This window comes from Bubalus bubalis, chromosome 15 (assembly GCF_019923935.1).
Source record: "Bubalus bubalis isolate 160015118507 breed Murrah chromosome 15, NDDB_SH_1, whole genome shotgun sequence".
NCBI classification, from domain to species: Eukaryota; Metazoa; Chordata; class Mammalia; order Artiodactyla; family Bovidae; genus Bubalus; species Bubalus bubalis.
In genome coordinates, this window is record NC_059171.1 from 15,963,550 (window position 1) to 15,984,001 (window position 20,452).

The following is a 20,452-nucleotide window of genomic DNA, read 5'->3' on the forward strand; positions in this document are numbered from 1 at the left end:
GTTTATTTTTTGTTTTTGTGTTTTGTTTAGTACAACTTAAGCAAACTGCTTTACCTTGCAAGGAAATTCAATTCATTGGAAATTGATTTTTCTCCAGGGCTAAACTGGGGCAGCTTTCTTTCTGGCTCCCTTGCAAAGAAAATTGTCCAGGGTTCTGGAAACCACAGTTGAACTTCATACGATGTCTCTTTTCTTTCAGCTCATGTAACAGTTACGAGAGGAGACTGGTGTGATGTGGCATGTTTTTTCTTTCTTCGTTTTTTTTCTTTTCCATTTCACTGGCTCGTTGGTGCACGCTCCCTGAGGGCTTTAGAAAGCTGTGTTCCTAAAGGAATTTATGACAGTCTGCAGGGAGAATAGAAATTTGAGCTGGTGTCAGCCTAGGACCCCTCAGGGTACTACTGTCCCATATCTCTGGTTTATGGAGCGCCAGTGCTAGCCAACGATGCAGGCTCATCCACCAGAACCTTCTTTTAAAAACAAACGCATCATGACATTGGCAAGTATATTTTACGTAAAAACTTCCCAGTGTGGAACTCTACAGGCAGACAGAATCCACCCTGCAGGGGCTCTTCTTGGTTTGGGTTAAAGTGTACACAGATCAAATCTGGCAATAAGTTTCACCATGTGCCACAGAATTTTGGTGGTGCTTGTAGGTGTTGGAAAGAAGGTGATGGAATGAAAGTTGACATTCAGACTGTATCTCAGTGCTTGAAGGAAGCATGTGAATGGTGTCAACTGGCATTCAAAACAGGTCTGTGTGGGCAGAAGACCACAGAAATCACCTCCTTGGATGTACACTGTTCCTTTTATCCCCAGTAATGGGCCAAGACATAGAAATGTATTTGCTCTGTGTCTTTGCTGGATTCATGCCTCCGTGTTCATAAGTACAGTCTCTAGTGACTGTTCTTTGTGGTTGAAGGTTCAGCTGGTCTGGCTAAGCATATGTTATGCTTACCGAATAATAATTCATTTGCCCTGCCTCATTCTGCAGTCATCTGTATGTCTGTGCCACTGACTCCCTGGACTGAGACCCTGTAAGGCCAGGGACTTCACCGTCTACGTGTCAACAGCCACACAGCACCAGCATTGTACAGACAGATCTTGTTTTTTTGTGCTTTGCTTTATTGTGCTTCACAGATACTGTGTTTTTTTTGACAACCCTGCATCAAGCAAGGGATTGAACCCGTGTCTCTTATATAAAGAGGACTTTGCACTTAGGGGAGTATGTCTTGAGTTGAGCTCTAACTCCTGAATCTCATTCAAGTCTTTGCCACTGGCCCTCCCATATGTTTAGTTCAGTTCAGTCGCTTTGTTGTGTCCAACTCTTTGTGACTCCATGGACTGCAGCATGCCAGGTTTCCCTGTCCATCAACAACTCCTGGAGTTTGCTCAAACTCATGTCCATTGAGTCTGTGATGCCATCCAACCATCTCATCCTCTGTTGTCCCCTTCTCCTCTTGCCTTCAATCTTCCCCAACATCAGGGTCTTTTCCAGTGAGTCGGTTCTCTGAATCAGGTGGCCAAAGTATTGGAGCTTCACCTGCAGCATCAGTCCTTCCAATGAATATTCAGGATTGATTTCCTGTAGGATTGACTGGTTTGATTTCCTTGTGGTCCAAGGGACTCTCAGAGTCTTCTCCAACACCATAGTTAAAAAGCATCAGTTCTTCAGTGTTCAGCTTTCTTTATAGTCCAATTCTCACATCCATACATGGCTACTGGAAAAACCATAGCTTTGACTAGACACACCTTTGTCAGCAAAGTAATGTCTCTGCTTTTTAATACACTGTCTAGTTTTCTTCCAAGCAGCAAGTGTCTTTTAATTTCATGGCTGCAGTCACCATCTGCAGTGGTTTTGGAGCCCAGGAAAATAAAGTCTGTCATGTTTCCATTGTTTCCCCATCTATTTGCCATGAGTGATGGGATCAGATGCCATGATCTTAGTAATGGTAAAGAATCTGCCTGCAATGAGGGAGACCTGGGTTCAATCCCTGGGTCAGGAATATCCCCTGGAGAAGGAAATGGCAACTCATTCCAGTATTCTTGCCTGGAGAATCCCATGGACAGAGGACCCTGGTGAGTTACAGTCCAAGGGGTTGCAGAGTCAGACACTGTCACTATTAATGTGTTAACTGGTGCCTGGGAGGATAACTTCATTAGGCTCTTCTCTGGGACATTTTTCTGTTCAGAAGAGACACTTCATGCTAGGTCACCTGATGAGAAGCAGTGGCTAAAAATGCAGGCACTGGACTCAGACTGGCTAGGGTGTGAAATCTCTTCTCCCCATCATTCATTCTCCTCATGCCAGCAGACTTGTCATTTAGCCTCTCTAAGACTCAGCACCCTCAACTATAAGTTAAAGGTAATAATGGTGCCTATTTTGCTTTTACTGAGTCTAACCAAAATCCAGGAGACAACTGACCTGTGCACGATCTGACAATGGATCAGAACCCACGAGACGTAGGAGGGAGGCTCAGGATGGGGGAACACATGTGCACCCCTGATTGATTCATGTCAATGTATGGCAAATACTTCCACAATGTTGTAATTATCCTCCAATTTAAATAAATTAATTAAAAAAAACACAAAGGAACCCAAGAGGGAATACAGGATGTAAGGTTTCCATATTTACCAGGTTGCTCCTGGCCTTGGGGAGGGAGGAGGGTGGCTGGGGCATAGGAAGTGGTCTCTTCTGGATTCTTGCTCCCTGGCCTCTCTGATGGTCTTTCAGGCTCACATGCCCCTTGGGGTAGAATCTTATTCGCTGTACCTGAGAATCACCAGAACAGTTGTCTAAGTGCAGATTCCTGGGCCTCAGCCTAAAAGACTCTAATTCACTGGGTCTAGGGGCAATGGCACCCCACTCCAGTACTCTTGCCTGGAGGGTCCCAGGGACGGGGGAGCCTGGTGGGCTGCCGTCCGTTGGGTCGCACAGAGTCGGACACGACTGGAGCAACTTAGCAGCAGCAGGGTGGTGCTCAGGATTCAACATTTTAAATAAGCACCCCCAGGTGCTTCTGATGTGATCAGGACATTGAGGGTCCCCACTGTGGGCTGTGTTTATTGTACCTGCACTGACCAGCTGCCACAGCCCACTGAGCAGAAGAGAGTCTACAACTTCTCTTTTCGCTCTCCCACACCTCCCTCCACATAGGCGCATTGACAGAAAGAAGCCAGGACAAACTGATCATCTATGTGCGTTGCACTCTGCTATGTACTAGGGATTTATAGAAGATGCAGCATGTGGCCATTGTCTCCATACATGAGATGCTTGGAGGAGAATGGTTAAGACATAGGTGACCACAGGGCTGAGTCTTAAGTTGAGGAGGTACTTGAAGGAGCATGGTGTATAAGGAACTACGGAGTTGGCCAAAAAAGTCTGTTAGAGTTTTCCATACCATCTTATGGAAAAGCCTGAACAAACTTTTTGGCCAACCCAATACCGCCCATTAGATTGCTTGGGTTTAAGGTATAGGGCAAGGCGAGGTGGGCGGGTCTAGGAGGCTCAAGAGTTCATTAGTTCACTCTCCCATGATCTTGCTGTCAATGACCCTTAGGAGGGTGGCTGTTGGAGAAATTGCTTTGCGGAGACAGCATCCTGAGCTGGTTTATACTGAGAACTCACAACTGCCAAATTGAGCTACTGTGACTGATGAAACTCACCAAAATATTTATTCAGAGGAAAGTTCTGCTATAAAGAGGGGAAAGGTAAGGTCCATTTGTTGGGATAGTCTCTCTTATCTCCCATTCAGGAAAGCCATTGCTGAGATGATGGGGCCTTAAGGTCTGGAGAGGGATCTAATGGGAGTGAGCAGAGAAAATGGCTGGCTGGACAAATTGGTTTCATTTTGTAAGCCCCCTGGCCCCCCACTCCAGGCACTGGGTGGTGGGGAAGGGGGAGAGGGATGTTGTGCTGAGAGGACTCCTGTGGCTGAGCTTCGATTCTGAGGCTGGAATGGATTAGTGCAAGGGGAGGGGGCTGGGATTCTTGGGGTCCATGTGCAAGGCTTGGGATTTGCTCTCCTGGCTGGAGATTTTATCATGAGACTGGCTGTCAATCTGGTTGTCTCCTTTCTGTGGTTTATACAGTTGATTTTTTGAACTTTATGTGCAGGATTTGACATTTATACCACTTAGATTTCCTCCTGTTAGTTTTGACTCATTATTCCAGCCCTCAGAAATCCTTTCTGGCCCTGACTCTGTTATTCAGCTTTTTACTGATTCCTTCCAACATTGTGTGTAGTGAGAACCACAAATGCCCCCAGAATTTGGAAAACAGTGTGGAAAATGTTACCAGGTGGGGAGTGATTTGCTAATGAGTCTACGATATGTCTTCAATCCCATTAAGAAGTCCAGGGTGTCTCCCTATTATAATATAATAAACTTTTCAGATCACTCCCCAGGGGTTCTTTAGGGAGATGTGAGTGGAACGTGATTGATTCGGAGAAAGCCATGGCTCATCAACTGCATTGTAAAATGGCTGGCGTGAGGTAACTCAGCAGCTGCTGACTGACTAATAAGGGAATAAGGGAAGGGAAGAATTGAAATGTAGTCCTTTCAGCCTTGGCCAAGGACCACCATGCCCCAGTCAAGTACCCTAAGTACAGGGCAGTTGCAAGCTAAGTCTCACTGGGAGCAAAAATCGAAGGTGCTCCAAACTGCCTCTGAAATATCCATAAAATCACCTGTAAATCTCAGGGCTGGTCACAGTTTGCAGGCTCATGGGGACAGAACACACGAGGTAGCCGCAGGGGCCACACCTCAGACGTCTGCGAGCAGGCGCTCATTGACTGTAATGGTGGGTGTTACAAGGTAGTCCTTTCTCTCGGTCTGTCTGTCTTTGTTAAGCCCATCTAGTTCAATACACACAGGCTAAATGCTTATGGGATGCCATTTCCTGAATTCCAATGTGCTATTTTATATTCTTATAATGGAGAATACATACCACCTGTATAGTCTGAGGAGACCATTTCTTAGGACATTTCTATTTCCTTTGCCCTGACCCCAGGCCTACAGCAGCCCTCCATCCCAAGTGTGTCTTTATCTAGAAGTTCGTGTGCACATCGTCTACATGGCCACCCTTTTTATTTCTCATTGAAAAGTAGTAAGTTAGCACTAATTATCAGATAATGTCTCAAAAGTACGGTTAGCTAACTTACCTTTATTCAGTTTCTTAGAAGTGAATAAAATTGAGCACTTCAGGCCCCCCAGACTCTGGAACCAGGTTGGCAAAAAGATTCCATTATTTGCAGGGCAGTGTTAACGGTATCCTGAGCTGAGTCCAGGCTGAGTGGGAGAGGACAGGAATTGATGAGTAATGTCTGCCAGGGACAAGGGAGGAAAAGGGGGCCTTTGCTGAGCCTGCCTTAGAGCCTGGGTACCCACACCAAAGATGGCCAGTCACGCTCTCCCTCTCACTCTGAGCCCTCTGTTTACCTTTTTTGTCTGCCTGTTTTATTCATTTCTATTATTATTATTTATCTCTATGCCTGCTATTCACAATTGGGAGTCTTCCCTTCATTCTGTTCTCAGAGCCTGATACACAATAGGTCCTCACTAAATATTTGTTCAAAGATTGGCTCTACTTAAGTGTTCTACCTAACTAGTCTGGATATATGGAATCTGCATTTCTTCCCCACTGTGTGTGTGTGCACGCATGCACACACGCTCAGTTGCTTCAGTCGTGTCCAACTCTGTGCGACCCCACAGACTGTAGCCCACCAGGCTCCTCTGTCCATGGGATTATCCCAGCAAGAATACTAGAGTGGGTTGCCATTTCCTTCTCCAGGGAATCTTCCCGACCCAGGGACTCAACCTGCGTCTCCTGCATTGACAGGTGAATTCTTTACCTCTGAGCCACCAGGGAAGCCCCTTCTTTCTCAATGGAGTCAATTAATTGCCTTGTTGAGATCCAAACTATAAATATCCTCTGAGTCTCCTGATCTATCCCATCTAGGAATAAAAACATAAATTGTGCATTTTTCCCCCTTTTCAATCTCCTTCTGGTTCATAATCATCAAGTTCTCCCTCCCCCTCAGGCCCCCACCCCCACTTTCTCTAATCATAAAACTGCTTTTCTCCCTTTGAAACTCTTGGTGAGCTAGTTTTTCCTCTGTCCCATTGTGACCTCTGAATCATGTTTCACGGTGTTTCTGGTTACTCTTGGGAATTAAAGTCCCAATAATAAGAAGAGCTTTAGCCCTTGGCTCACTGCCACTGTCTCCAACATTACTCTTACAATTTTTGGTGATTTCAATATCCGCATGAATGCTCCCTTCTTCGCGGGATCGTTCCTGGAGTATTCTTGTCCTCCACCGTATCTGAGCCAGTGGCCTCTCTTATACTCCTGCCCCTGTGATGCCAATAACTGCAGTTCCTTCATAATCTCCATTTAAGCCTCCTATTTCCCCTCAGCTCGCCCCTTCTAGGATTCCAACTTCAACCGTCTTTGACCTTATCTAGACTTTCAATCCATTGACCCCACAGCTTTCTCTCTGCCCTTCACCCCTTCCTATCTTCTACTTCATATACCCCCAGCTTAATTTCATGGGAAACCTTACAGCTGCTCTGTCACCTACCTTTGTTGCCTTCCTGATCCACCAACTCTTGGCTGCACGAGAACCCTGGTTATATCAACTTCCTCCTGCTTTCCTCCTGTACCCGTGTAGCCAAGCGCAGCCGGAGCAAAGCACACAACCATGCCATCAGTGTCCCTTCAGTTTCATGCTCGCTGCCCTCAAGTTGGCCTTTAATGGCACCTGGAAATTCTATTCTGGTGCCCTTGTCCATTCACTCTTGTGCTGTCCTAGAAATTACTCCATTTCCCCCCTTGTATCATTCCTTTTTTAAAGTTCTTTAAAAAAAAAAAAATTTATTTCTTTTGGCTGTGTCAGACCTTAGTTGCCGCTCTCGGGACCTTCATTGAATCATGCAGCATTTTTCGTTGCGGTGCACAGCCTCTCTACTTATGGCTCGGTCTTCAGTAGTTGCAGCACATGGGCTTAGTTGCTCTGTGGTGTGTGGGAGCCAGCTCTGACCAGGGATTGAGCCTGAGCCCCCTGCATTGCAAGGCAGACTCTCTGCCACTGGATCACCAGGGAAGTCCCCACAGTTCTTTTTTTCAAGTGCCCACACATCACGTACTTGTGGGAACTTTGCTGGGAATTGTTAGGAAGCATCACATTTTCTGAAATCTGTCTCCCTTCTCCACCCCACCTTGGCCATTTTCCTGTGGTCCAGGTCATGTTTCTCTTGTTCCCCACAGCCCATCAAAGGCCAGTGACCTTGACTTTCTATCTCCCCCAGGGCCCTGCTTCTCCAGATCTCACAGGAGGCACTTGTCAAACACAGGAGAATGTGAACAACTAGCAGCTTCATTTACTGAGATGCTGCTCTTCAGGGAGGCAAGCATCTGTTTTCATCATTTGATTAAAAAAAAATTACAAATAGGCATTTAGCAGGGGGAAAGCACTCGGCAGGAGGCAGGCAAGTTCGGGCCATAGCTTCAGGCCCTGATTCCAGGGAAGGAAAAAACTGACCTCAGAGACAGTGCTGTTCTGGTACATCTTGAGTGTGCTGGGAAGGGCAGATCTACAAAGACAGAATCCTTTCTGAGCATTGCTTGGTGGTAAAGAGCATGGGCTATGGAGCGGGCTTCAGATCCTGGCCCTTCTACTTTCTAAGTATGAGACCCTAATCTAGGCATCTAACCTTCCTAGACTCACTGTTCTCATCTGTAAAATGGGAATAGTATCTACCTGCTAAGTTGGGTGTGAAGAATAAATAAGTCATTCTGTGTAAAAGTACTCAGAACAAGTCAAGTACTTTTAGGTACCCAATAAACAGTAGCTATAAATTGTTGTTATATTCTCTTTTGAGTCTCACAATAGCCCTGTGAGGTATTATCCTCATTTCACAGAAGATGAGACTGAGGGCAAAAAAGGTGAAGAGGAGGCGATAGACCACATGGATGGAAAGTGGCATGGGCTGGGCTTGCCCTGAGGTCACAGGGCAAGCCTGCATTTGCTTGTTTCACCAAGCATTTGTGACCTTTGATTCATGTTCCATAGTGTTTCTGGTTACTCTTGGGAATTAAAGAAACCCCTCTGGTTAGTCCTAGTAACAAGAACAGTTTTAGCTCTTGGCTCACAGCCACTTTCTCCAGCATTAGAGAAATGTTGCTGTTTCACAGAGCCCCTTTCAGTGTCTGGATGAAATTATTTTACCCCCATCATGGAGATTCACATACCTTCCTTCTCCAAACATGCCCTGACCTCTCTGGGCAGATGGTACCAAATATTTGCTGTACAATTACATGGCTATAATTGAATTTAGCCACGGCAAGGGAGACCGATTAGCAACAAATCTACAGTCCTGAGAGGAAGGAGATGGTTCCAGGGCTGCACATTGTAATCCTGCTGGGGTGGGAATGTGGCTTCAAATTGTTCTGGCTCAGGTTCACCTTCTCTGCAGGGGGAAGAGACACTCGTTTGCCCAGTGAGTAGGCTGTGGAGTCGAGCTGACAGAACTGGAAGTACTGTTCACAAGGCTTAGACCGTCACTTTTTGGTTCGGGGTATGGTGTTTTATGATGTGTCCAGATACCCTCTTCCAACTGCTGCAGAACGTCTACAGTGAAAGGCGAGATGGAAGATTGTGTGTTCTTCTCTTGGGCTAATTAGACAGGGATGCTGTTTATCAGAACTGATATGTGAGAGGAGCACACACAGAGGAGATGTTTCCAGAAACATCAGTTCCCGGGTGGAGAAACTGTGAAGGCAGATATTTCAGAATGTCCTTGAGTATTTACAAAGCGCTTGTATTGCAGTGCCAGCGGTATCAAGACTTTTCCCAGGGACCCGCCACGACGTGGGGAGAAGGCACCGGATGGTCCCAGGCCCGACCCTAGTGAGCCCTGGGGCCTCGTGGAGGTGGAGTCACCGCTCTGAGCCTCAGTTTTCCCTTCTGTAAGGTGAAAAACTTGGACTCTATATAGATCCTTCCAGCTCTAAGACTTTATTAGTCTGTGAGTTCCTGGACCAAAAGTTAGAAAGTGACTGTGTTCCCTCATAAAGTGGCAAAGATTTGAGTCCTGGACTCAGCAGGACCTAGACCTGAGGAGAAGGGGATGACAGAGGATGAGATGGTTGGATGGCATCACTGACTCAATGGACATGAATTTGAGTAAGCTCCAGGAGTTGGTGATGGACAGGGAAGCCTGGAGGGCTGTAGTCCATGGGGTCTCAAAGAGTCGAACACGACTGAGCCGCTGAACTGACTGAACTGAGACCTGCTCTAGCACTTTTTGACTCTGATTTGAATCCATCTCCTTGAACTGCCGGTTCTGACTCAGTCCCTTCCACCTGAAGCCTTGCTCCATCACCTGGAATTCCGCTTAATTCTACAAACGTTGACTCAAGACTTAAACTGTATCCCCACTGCATGGCTGCAGAGATGACCAGTTTCCCACATTGGGTAATCCACAGTAAGACATGAGGTCAAGACTTACCAAAACTTCCTTTCTCCAGAAATCTCTCTAGGTCCTACACTCATGGTTTCGCAGAGTGTGGTCCTTGGACCAGTGACATCGACTTCACACAGGAACTTGCTGGAAATGCATATTTTCAGGTGCCAGCCTATACCTACAGAATCAGAAACTCTGGAAGTGAGGCTCACAGACCTTAGTTTTTAACAAGTCCTTCAGGGAATTGGGAGACACCTCGAGTCTGAGGACCACTGAACCGGCCCTTTCCGGGACAGGCTGCAGAAGCTATGTCTCTGAGCTCTCAAGGGACCCGAGGAGACGTCCAGGAGAAAGTCAGTCACTTGGGCTGCCAGAACTTGTTGTTTTTAACTCTCAGTCACAGCTCCCTGGAGGGTCCCTCCAACACCGTTTCGAACCTCTGATGTGGTTTTGTGAATGCCAGGCGTTGTGAAAAACTCCTCATTTGTTTTGATGGGAAGGAGTCCAGCGGAGCACATCATTCCTTGGGCAACTTCCAGAATCCCCTTTAAATTGATTGTGATGCTTGCTGGGATGCATGGGGACCAAGACCCACAGGAAGAATCCCAGTCCCGAGGGGACCCCTGCTTCCAGAGGAACAGCGTTCTTAGGGAGCCAGTGTGCCGTCTCCATGCCACCCTCCCTTCCAAGGAGACTTTCATTAATATCCTCCTGCGTGGCCGGGTCCAAGCTGGTTCCAGTCCTTCTGAGCAGGTGGAGATCACTGGGTCCTGTTCTCCCTGTAGTCAGTTCAGACTGAAGCTGGTAGAGCAGGGGGTGGGTGTCCAGCCTCAGTCCCGGGAGGTTTGTCACGTGTTGCCTGGACCCAGGGCCACATGCTAGACCACAGACACTTCTCAGGGAAATTAGAGAACGGCACCCCCTCCAGGGGCCTCCCAAGTGGACGCAGCCCCTGGGGCTCAGGACAGGGCTGGATTTCAGGCCCTCGCACTTCCTCGGGCAGGTACACAGCTGTCCACGGCCACCCTGCCCCTCCCCAGCCGGAGCCTGACACAGGGAGGACTGAGGAAGGAGAGGGGTGGGGGGTGGTGTGGGTAGAGCAGAGCCTGCCTGTGAAGCTCCCACATATTGAGGGGGGTCCCACCTGCTGGGCCCAAGACTCAGTTCTTTACCCGCAGCTAATCCTCAGAGCCTCAGTGAGGTGTTGTCCTCCATAGAGTTTTTCTGTTCCTAAATTGTAAGAGATTTTCAAACTCTCAACACCTTCATGCTCTCATCTATCCAACGGATATGGTTCCCTTGCTCTTCAGAGCTTGTTCTGGAAACCACAGGAGACCATAGTGATGAAAGCTGTCTGGAGTCAAGATGTTAAAATGTCAAGGTTGATACTGATCTTATCCCTGGGTCCTCAAAGGCAGTTTCTGGAGGCTCTGGTTTGAGAAACTCACCTTAAATTCACCCAGGCCCCAGTGGTATGTGTGGATGCCCCCGAAGGTCAGCTTTCTGCCGTGATGCTGGTCTGAGGGGTGGGGGGGTATGTGCTTCTGCCCCTAAAATTGTTAGGCGTGTGAGGCTGCAATGCACGAGGTGTGTGTGTGCAGGCACTCAGGGGAGAGGCAGGGCCTGGCAGGCTGGCCTGGACAGGGTGACCTCACTGGCCTTTCCCACTTGTCATTTCAATGACTGGGCTCACTGCTTCATTTTTGGCTTTCTCCCTCTTTCTTGCAGCTGCGCTGATTGGGATTTAGGGCAGGCATTTGAGATCCCTCTTCTAATCCCTGTCAAATTGGGATTTACCAGCGGGAAGTCTGGGAAAGGGAGGGAGGAAGGGGAGAGAGGCTGGAGGCCGTGGCTTAGAACATCGGAGAAATTCCAGGAGGAACGCCCAGCCTCCACCTCCACCCTCTGGGGCAGGAGGCCTCTCATCTCATTCTCTTTCCAGAATGCCTTCTTGCTTCAGCACTGGAGGAGTAAGCATGGCAATTGTGCTGGTAACGGAGAGACTCCAACACTTGCCTTTTTTCCAGCTTAACTGTGCCCTTTGTTGAAATGTTTCTTGGCCAGGTACCATCTCCATTTCCACTGCTGCCCCCACCTGCCAGCCTCCTACCCCTGGTTGAGATTGTTTCCTTCTCAACCAGATTAGTGCAACAATGGTCTGGATTGTCCACACTGCACACCCCTACCCGACTCAACTGATCTTTTTTTTCTCTTTTTTTTAAAAAAACTGAGGTATAATTGATGTACAATATAAGTTACAGGTGTGAACATCGTGATTTGCAGGTTTTAAAGATTAACCTCCATTTATAGTCATTATAAAGTATTGGGGGATTCCCTGGCAGTCTAGCAGTTGGAACTCTGCTTTCACTGCCGAGAGCACAGGTTTAATCCCTGGTCAGGGAACTAGGATTCTGAAAGTTTCGTTGCAAGGCAGAAATAAATAAAATAAAACATTGACTATATTCCCTCTGTTGTACGATATATCCTTGTAGTTTATTTTATGCATAGAAGTTTGTACTTCTTAATCCCTAACTGGTGTATTGTCCCACCCCTTCCCTATCCCCACTGGTAACTGCTAGTTTGTTCTCTATAGAGAACTGTTTCTTTTTTGTTTTATTCACTAGTTTTATTTTTTAGGTTTCACATATAAATGATAGCAGTTTGTCTTTCTCTGTCTGACTTATTTCACTTAGCATAATACCCTCGAGGTTCATTCATGTTGTCACAAATGGCAATATTTCATTCTTTTTTTATGACTGAGTAATATTTCTTTGATTATATATAGCACGTCTTCTTTATCCATTCATCTGTTCATGGACACTTGGGTTGCTTCCTTATCTTGGCAGTTAGAAATAATGCTGGATGAACACTGGGGTGCCTATCTCTTTTTGAATTAGTGTTTTTGGTTTTTTCTTCAGATAAATATGTGGGAGCAGAATTTCTGGGTCATATGGTAGTTCTATTCCTAGTTTTTTGAGGAACCTCCATAGTGTTTTCCACAGTACCTGCACCAATTTACATTCCCACCAACCTTGTATGAGGGTTCCTTTGTCCATATCCTCTCCACAAACTTCTGGCCCATTCAACTGACCTTTTATTACATAACTTCCCTGCAGGAGAGATAAGTTACATAATATAATGCTAATCATATTATGCCCATCAGCTGTGGTATCAGTACAAATTTCAATCTGAATTTAAAGTCTTTTTGTAACTGACTTCAAGCTACCCCTCCAACTTCATTCCTATCCATAACTCTTAGCAGTGCCTTCAACACTCACTCTACTGTCTGCTGTATTCTTGCCATCTTGGGCTTTTGTTCATGGCCTCCTCTCCACGCGTTCCTTCTCACAGTCCAGACACTATACATCTGTAAAGCCAGCTTGTGTCCCATCTCCTTGACCTCAGCCCACTAATATCCCTGTCCTCTGAACACCTAGCATCTGCACCACACACTGTCATACTAGTTATTCTTTCCTTTTTCCATTAGTTAAGTCTCCCCAGGTAGACTGTAAACTCCTTGACTTTGGTCCCCGCCCTAAGCATCTTCTATACTTCCTGCAGTATCCAGCCAAGCTAATGTGCTGTGCAGTAAATAACAAAGTAATTTTGACACTGCTCAAATGTTTGCCCACCTAAAAACTACATTGATAACTTTCTAGGAGCTGAAGTTCACTTTTTTTGTAAAAAGAAATAGTATCTTGTTTGCTGCCAATATTCATGATCACCCAGTCAAACACATATACATCCTTACAACCTTCCTGAGTGAAGAAAATGATAAAGATTTGAAAGGTGACCCCTGGCCCTAGGATTTCCAACCTGCATTGGGTCCTTAACAATTTTATTTATTTTTAATTGAAGTATATTTGACTTGTGATATGTTAATTTCAGGTATACAGCTCAGCAATTCAGTTATGCAGATATATATAACTTCTCCAGATTCTCTTTCCTTATATTACAAAATATTGAAAATAGTTCCCTGTGGTATACAGGAGGTCTTTGTTGGCTATCTGTTGATAATTTATTGCTGTTGTTGTTCAGTCACTCGGTCGTGTCCAGCTCTTTGCAGGCCACATGGACTGCAGCACACCAGGCTTCCCTGTCCTTCACTATCTCCCAGAGCTTGCTCAAACTCATGTCCATTGAGTCAGTGATGCCATCCAACCATCTTATTCTTTGTCATCCCCTTCTTCTCCTGCCTTCAATCTTCCCAGCATCAGGGTCTTTTCTAGTGAGTTGGCTCTTTGCATCAGGTGGCCAAAGTATTGGAGCTTCAACTTCAGCATCAGTCCTTCCAATGAATATTCAGGACTGATTTCCTTTAGGATGGACTGGTTTGATCTCCTTGATAACTTATATATAGTCGGATATTTATGCTCAATGCTCTTATGATATGTTTGCCCTCCCCCTTTTCCCCAGGGAGCGCCTGTGAGAACAAGCGAGCGGACGTGGTCTTTATCATTGACAGCTCACGCAGCGTCAACACCCACGACTACGCGAAGGTCAAGGAGTTCATTGTGGACATCTTGCAGTTCTTGGACATTGGCCCTGACGTCACCCGTGTGGGTCTGCTCCAGTATGGCAGCACAGTCAAGAATGAGTTCTCCCTCAAGACCTTCAAGAGGAAGTCCGAGGTGGAGCGTGCCGTCAAGAGGATGCGGCATCTGTCCACGGGCACCATGACGGGGCTGGCCATCCAGTACGCCCTGAACATCGCCTTCTCGGAAGCAGAGGGGGCCCGGCCCCTGAGGGAGAATGTGCCTCGGGTCATAATGATCGTGACTGATGGGAGGCCCCAGGACTCGGTGGCCGAGGTGGCCGCAAAAGCCCGGGACACAGGCATTCTGATCTTTGCCATCGGTGTGGGCCAGGTGGACTTCAACACGCTGAAGGCCATCGGGAGCGAGCCCCACGAGGACCACGTCTTCCTGGTGGCCAACTTCAGCCAGATTGAGACGCTGACCTCAGTGTTCCAGAAGAAGTTGTGCAGTAAGTCCTGCTCCTCTGTGGCTCTTCTCGGGGCATCATTGGGATGAGGTCATTCACCTTCCCGTGTTCATTCTGTGCTACCTGGTCCCAAGTACTGTGCTGGCAAGGGGTCTTTAGCAAAGGTCGAGATAAGACACAGTGTTCTCTTGGGGCTCACACTCTGGCCAAGGACGCTCATTAAGGATGCAATTTACAAATAAGTAATTAACTGTAGTTGTAAGGGGGGAAGAATTCAGGGCAGGACCTGACCTAGGCTAGGGGCTCAGGAAGATTTCCCTGGGGAAAGGACATTTATACTCAAGCTGCTTAATGAGTCAGAGTAGGGAGGGGAAGTTTTCCTCCAGCACCTTGGATTGGCCTGGCATTACCTAGGTTGGAATTCATGACTTGGAGTAAGCATGAAAATGGGAAAAATGTAACTTCTCCTTGGACGGCGTGGAATACCAGGCATTTTTGCTCTACATTGGTGCTAGCTCTGGATGTTTTCTCAACCCAGAGAGAAGCCCAGTAGTGTATGGGGGCGGGGGGCAAGACGTGCCCCTGGTGCCCCCTCACTTGATAGGATGCAGCTGCCTCCCAACTTCTGCAAGGTCATGGCTCCCCAAGTCCTTGAGCTGCCTTATTCTGCATTAGAGGTCTTCTCCTCTTTCTTGCTTTCCAACCCTACTCTCCCTTCCTTGCCAGACTCCTCCCAGGAGCCTCCAAGCCGAGCTCCTGTTTCAGCTCTCCCAGAAGGTCAGCTTGTCCTCTTCTCGGTCTCCAGCTTCTGCCACTGTCTTCTCGTCCTTTCTTCCTCCAGAAGGGCAGGGGCCCAGGGTGGCAACGCAAGCTCTATGCTGGTCCCTGGAAATGGGACAAGCCTCCTGACCTGGTAAAACAGTGTTCAGTCCTGCCTGGCCACCCCCAGTGGCCTCTGTCCCCTCCAACTGCCTTGCTTCTTTGATGGGAAAACAAAAGTAAGTCTATTCTGAGATGACTAGTATTTCCCTGGAGTCTTGAGTGGAGACTGACCTTATTGGCCAGACTCATCTCCGACTCCCTAGGAGTGGGAACCTTTGGACTACTTCTCAGAATGTGAATAAGTCCCTCTCTCACCTCTCCCCTGCCCCACCCCATCAAAGCCTCAGGAAAGAAGAACAGTGTGCTTTTGATGTGTCTTTAAAGTTCTCTACTGAAAACTGACTTCAAAAAGCAGAGAGCCCATTGATTTTTTACTCCAAAATCAAAAGGTTTACTTGAAAAATCAATGCCATGAAGGAAAAAGAACCTTTCGCTCTGTATTGTCACTTGGAAAATATTCAGAAGTGCCATTTCCCTGGCGCCGCAGAGGGTCTGGGCCGCTACGGCGTGCCGTGGCCTGAGTCACCTGGAAAACTTCACCCAGTAGAATGTGCTGCAAACATTTTTAAGGTTTATGACTTTAAATGACTTCTGCAGAATTTATGCTCCCCCTTTCCTGGAAATATTAAAAAAAGAAAGAAAGAAATTGGTCCTGTAACAATTTTGACAGGTTTATTCATTTGTCTTGGATAAATGTTAATGGAGGAGCTCTTCTCTAAGCGCTCTGAATTGAGCAGCGAAGGGAAAGGTAATTTGACGAGGGTGAGGTTGTGAACTTGCTCGTAGAAGAACCTTCTCTCTGCTTTTTGACCAGGCAGCAAAACTAAAAGACAGTTTGGCTACCCACCTCATTTCTGTAAGAGCTCTAAGAGAACATCAGTATTATGCCCTTCATTCATTCGCCAGGGCCCAGAAACTGAATCCCTCTTCCCACCCTGCAGAAGGCCAGCTCCTGAATCTCTGCATCGCAGGGCTCCACTGAGCAGACCTGTCAACTGTCTTGAAAGGTTAAGGGGGCCCCAAGGCCTCTTTGTCAACTGTGCAGTAAAGATCGCAATAACTAACATTTACAAAGCTCTTTCTCTTGTGTTTTCACACTTGATCCTCACAAAAATCTGGGGAGGTGGCAAGGTACTATCCCTTCCTTTTATAGGACTGTAAACTTGTTAAGTGGATTCCCCAAGAACAAGCAGCCAAGAGATGGGGGGCGGTGGGCGTTCTGCTTCCAAACCTCTTGCTTGTTTCACCTCTCTTCGCATTGGGAGGTAGACATTCCTCTTTTAAGGTAAATGGTTTTCTGCAAGCAGCATCTGCACAGTCCAGCCACGCTAGGTCCACCAGCTCTGAGGTTGACATTCACCTTGGAGTTGGATGGGAAGCCTTTGGGGGGGGACTGTCTCAATGACCCCCCCCCCCCCCGCCAACTGTGCAGATGCTGAGCACATCTGTAAAATGGGGATTTTACCCGCAGAGCGTAGATGCATGAACAGATGGCATTATAAGCTGTAGAGTCTTGTTCCATGTGCACTGTGGTGTGTGTGATTACAGTCAAACACACAGAGGACCAGCAGGGTAGGCAGATGGCCTTGGCTTTGACCTGTCCTCCAGTCCTCAGACAACAGCGATGAATGTCTTCTGTGTTTCAGACGGCAGTTCTCTGGGGTTTTGGAAATCTCGTTTGTTCCTTAAACATTTATTGAGCTACACTCTGATAGTATAATTACAGCTAATTTTGTCCTAGGCTAGGTACTTTCCATATGTTATTTGACTGAATACTTATAACAGCCCTGTGAAGCAGGTACTATTATTACCCCATTTTACAGAAGTAGAAACTGAGGCTTAGAAAGGATAAGCAGCTTCAAGTGGCAGAGTTGGAGTCTCTCTGGTTCCAGAGCACTTACCCTCCACCTGCCAGGCCCGAGGGTTTCAGGATGGTGGGAAAATGCTCTTATCACAGATAAACAGGACATTTGCTATATGAAGTGTACACTTCAGAGACCTTGGGAAGTCACCCAGCACTGGGGACCTCTGATCACAGAATGTCTGGTTCTGCTTAGGGAGTCCAAGAGAACTTTAAAGAGATCATAATGATGATAGCTTTTATTCTCACAACAAACCTGTGAAGTGGGTGCTCCCATAGTTCTCATTTTACAGCAGAAACAGAGACCCAGAGACATTCAGTAACTTGACCAAGGTCACACAGCATTCAATGGTAGAGCTGAGGTGTGAACCCAGGCATCCTGGCTCAGAACCTACATCTTAACCACGATGTGCTACATGGATGGGAAAGGTGAATGGCAGTTTATTGGATAGAATGTGTAGGAAGGGTGATTGCAAGGAAAAGAATGATATTTTTAATAGTTTTTTTTCTCTTTCATTTAAAAACACAAACAACAACAACAACAAAAAACGAGTCCAGAGTCTCTGTTAATTTCATGACTTCTAAGGAGACACATACTGTTCATACTGTTCATGGGGTTCTCAAGGCAAGAATACTGAAGTGGTTTGCCATTCCCTTCACCAGTGGACCACATTCTGTCAGAGCTCTCCACCATGACCCGCCCATCTTGGGTTGCCCCACGGGCATGGCTTAGTTTCATTGAGTTAGACAAGGCTGTGGTCCTAGTGTGATTAGATTGACTAGTTTTCTGTGAGTATGGTTTCAGTGTGTTTGCCCTCTGATGCCCTCTTGCAACACCTACCGTCTTACTTGGGTTTCTCTTACCTTGGGCGTGGGGTATCTCTTCACGGCTGCTCCAGCAAAGCGCAGCCATTGCTCCTTACCTTGGACGAGGGGTCTCTCCTCACCGCCGCCCTTCCTGACCTTCAACGTTGGATAGCTCCTCTAGGCCCTCCTGCGCCCGCGCAGCCACGGCTCCTTGGAAGTGGGGTTGGTCCTCCCGGCCGCCGCCCTTGGCCTCGGGCATGGAGGCATGGGGTAGCTCCTCCCGCCCGCCGCCCCTGGCCTTGGGCTTGGTGCGTGGGGTATCTCCTCCCGGCTGCTGCCCCTGACCTCGGATGCGGGGTAACTCCTCTTGTTGCCGCTCGTGACCTCGGACGCCGGGTAGTCTCCTCGCAGCAGCCCCCCGCCCCCAACCTTGGATGCGGGGTAGCTCTTCTCCGCCGTTCCTGCGCCGTCGCAGTCTGGTACTCTCGGCCGCTGCCCCTGACCTCGGACGCGGGGTAACTCCTCTCGTCGCTGCCCCTGACCTCAGACGCTGGGTATCTCCTCTCGGTAGCCGCCCCCCCCCACCCCCCCGACCTAGGACGCGGGGTAGCTCTTCTCGGCCGTTTCTGCGCCGTCGCAGTCTGGTACTCTTGACCGCTGCCCCTGACCTCGGACGTGGGGTAACTCCTCTTGGCCGCCGCCCTTCGGGGCATGGGGTCCTCCTGGCTTCTGCCCCGACCTCGGACGTGGGGTGGCTCCTCTTGGCCGCGCTTCAGCGCGCCCGTCGCAGCCGCCTGCGCTTCAGCGCGCCCGTCGCAGCCGCCACAGGACTGGGAAAGGTCAGTTTTCATTCCAATCCCAAAGGAAGGCAATGCCAAAGAATGCTCAAACTACCACACAATTGCACTCATCTCACACGCTAGTAAAGTAATGCTCAAAATTCTCCAAGCCAGGCTTCAGCAATATGTGAGCCGTGAACTTCCTGATGTGCAAGCTGGTTTTAGAAAAGGCAGAGGAACCAGAGATCAAATTGCCAACATCCGCTGGATCATGGAAAAAGCAAGAGAGTTCCAGAAAAGCATCTATTTCTGCTTTATTGACTATGCCAAAGCCTTTGACTGTGTGGATCACAATCAACTGTGGAAAATTCTGAAAGAGATGGGAATACCAGACCACCTGATCTGCCTCTTGAGAAACCTGTATGCAGGTCAGGAAGCAACAGTTAGAACTGGACATGGAACAACAGACTGGTTCCAAATAGGAAAAGGAGTTCGTCAAGGCTGTATATTGTCACCCTGTTTATTTAACTTATATGCAGAGTACATCATGAGAAACGCTGGACTGGAAGAAGCACAAGCTGGAATCAAGATTGCTGGGAGAAATATCAATCACCTCGGATATGCAGATGACACCACCTTTATGGCAGAAAGTGAAGAGGAACTCAAAAGCCTCTTGATGAAAGTGAAAGTGGAGAGTGAAAAAGTTGGCTTAAAGCTCAACATTCAGAAAACGAAGATCATGGCATCCGGTCCCACCACTTCATGGGAAATAGATGGGGAAACAGTGGAAACAGTGTCAGACTTTATTTTTCTGGGCTCCAAAATCACTACAAATGGTGACTACAGCTATGAAATTAAAAGACGCTTACTCCTTGGAAGGAAAGTTATGACCAACCTAGATAGCATATTCAAAAGCAGAGACATTACTTTGCCAACAAAGGTCCATCTAGTCAAGGCTATGGTTTTTCCTGTGGTCATGTATGGATGTGAGAGTTGGACTGTGAAGAAGGCTGAGTGCCGAAAAATTGATGCTTTTGAACTGTGGTGTTGGAGAAGACTCTTGAGAGTCCCTTGGCCTGCAAGGAGATCCAACCAGTCCATTCTGAAGGAGATCAGCCCTGGGATTTCTTTGGAAGGAATGATGCTAAAGCTGAAACTCCAGTACTTTGGGCACCTCATGTGAAGAGTTGACTCATTGGAAAAGACTCTGGTGCTGGGAGGGATTGGGGGCAAGAGGAGAAGGGGATGACAGAGGATGAGATGGCTGGATGCCATCACTGACTCGATGGACATGAGTCTGGGTGAACTCCGGGAGTTGGTGATGGACAGGGAGGCCTGGCATGCTGCGATTCATGGGGTCGCAAAGAGTCGGACACGACTGAGCGACTGATCTGATCTGATCTGATCTGAAGGAGACACAACCCACAACTTGAGAAGTGCTAAACGACAGGCTCGGCAGGGACACAGAGGTCAAAATAGACGTGGAGAAGGACTTCAGAGGGAAGATGGGCTAAGGCTGGTGTGCTTTGGGCGGAAGTGAAAAGCGCGGCTGGATCTGTGGATTGGGAGAGACAAGGTGTCTCCAGGTATGATGAAAGCAGACACTTTTATTGTACAATTAGAAGGTCTGACCTTGACTGGGAGTCCTGGCTCTGGTGCTCACTGGTGTGGACATGAACTTGGGCACAGCGGTGGCTTTGTACCCACTGGCAGT

The 20,452-nt window shown here is 47.7% G+C and overlaps 1 protein-coding gene across 4 annotated transcripts in view; it reads left to right on the top strand.

Annotated features, from left to right (window-relative positions):
• Positions 1 to 20,452, top strand: part of MATN2 (matrilin 2) — a 170,742-nt gene that overhangs the window by 39,150 nt on the left and 111,140 nt on the right. For 3 of the 4 annotated variants that reach the window (XM_025265070.3, XM_025265072.3, XM_045162775.1), the window contains exon 3: positions 13,882 to 14,451. The exons of the other annotated variant lie outside the window; for it this stretch is intronic. In XM_025265070.3, coding sequence (XP_025120855.3) covers positions 13,882 to 14,451 — 570 coding nt within the window. The remainder of the gene's footprint in view (positions 1 to 13,881; positions 14,452 to 20,452) is intronic. 4 annotated transcript variants of the gene reach the window in all.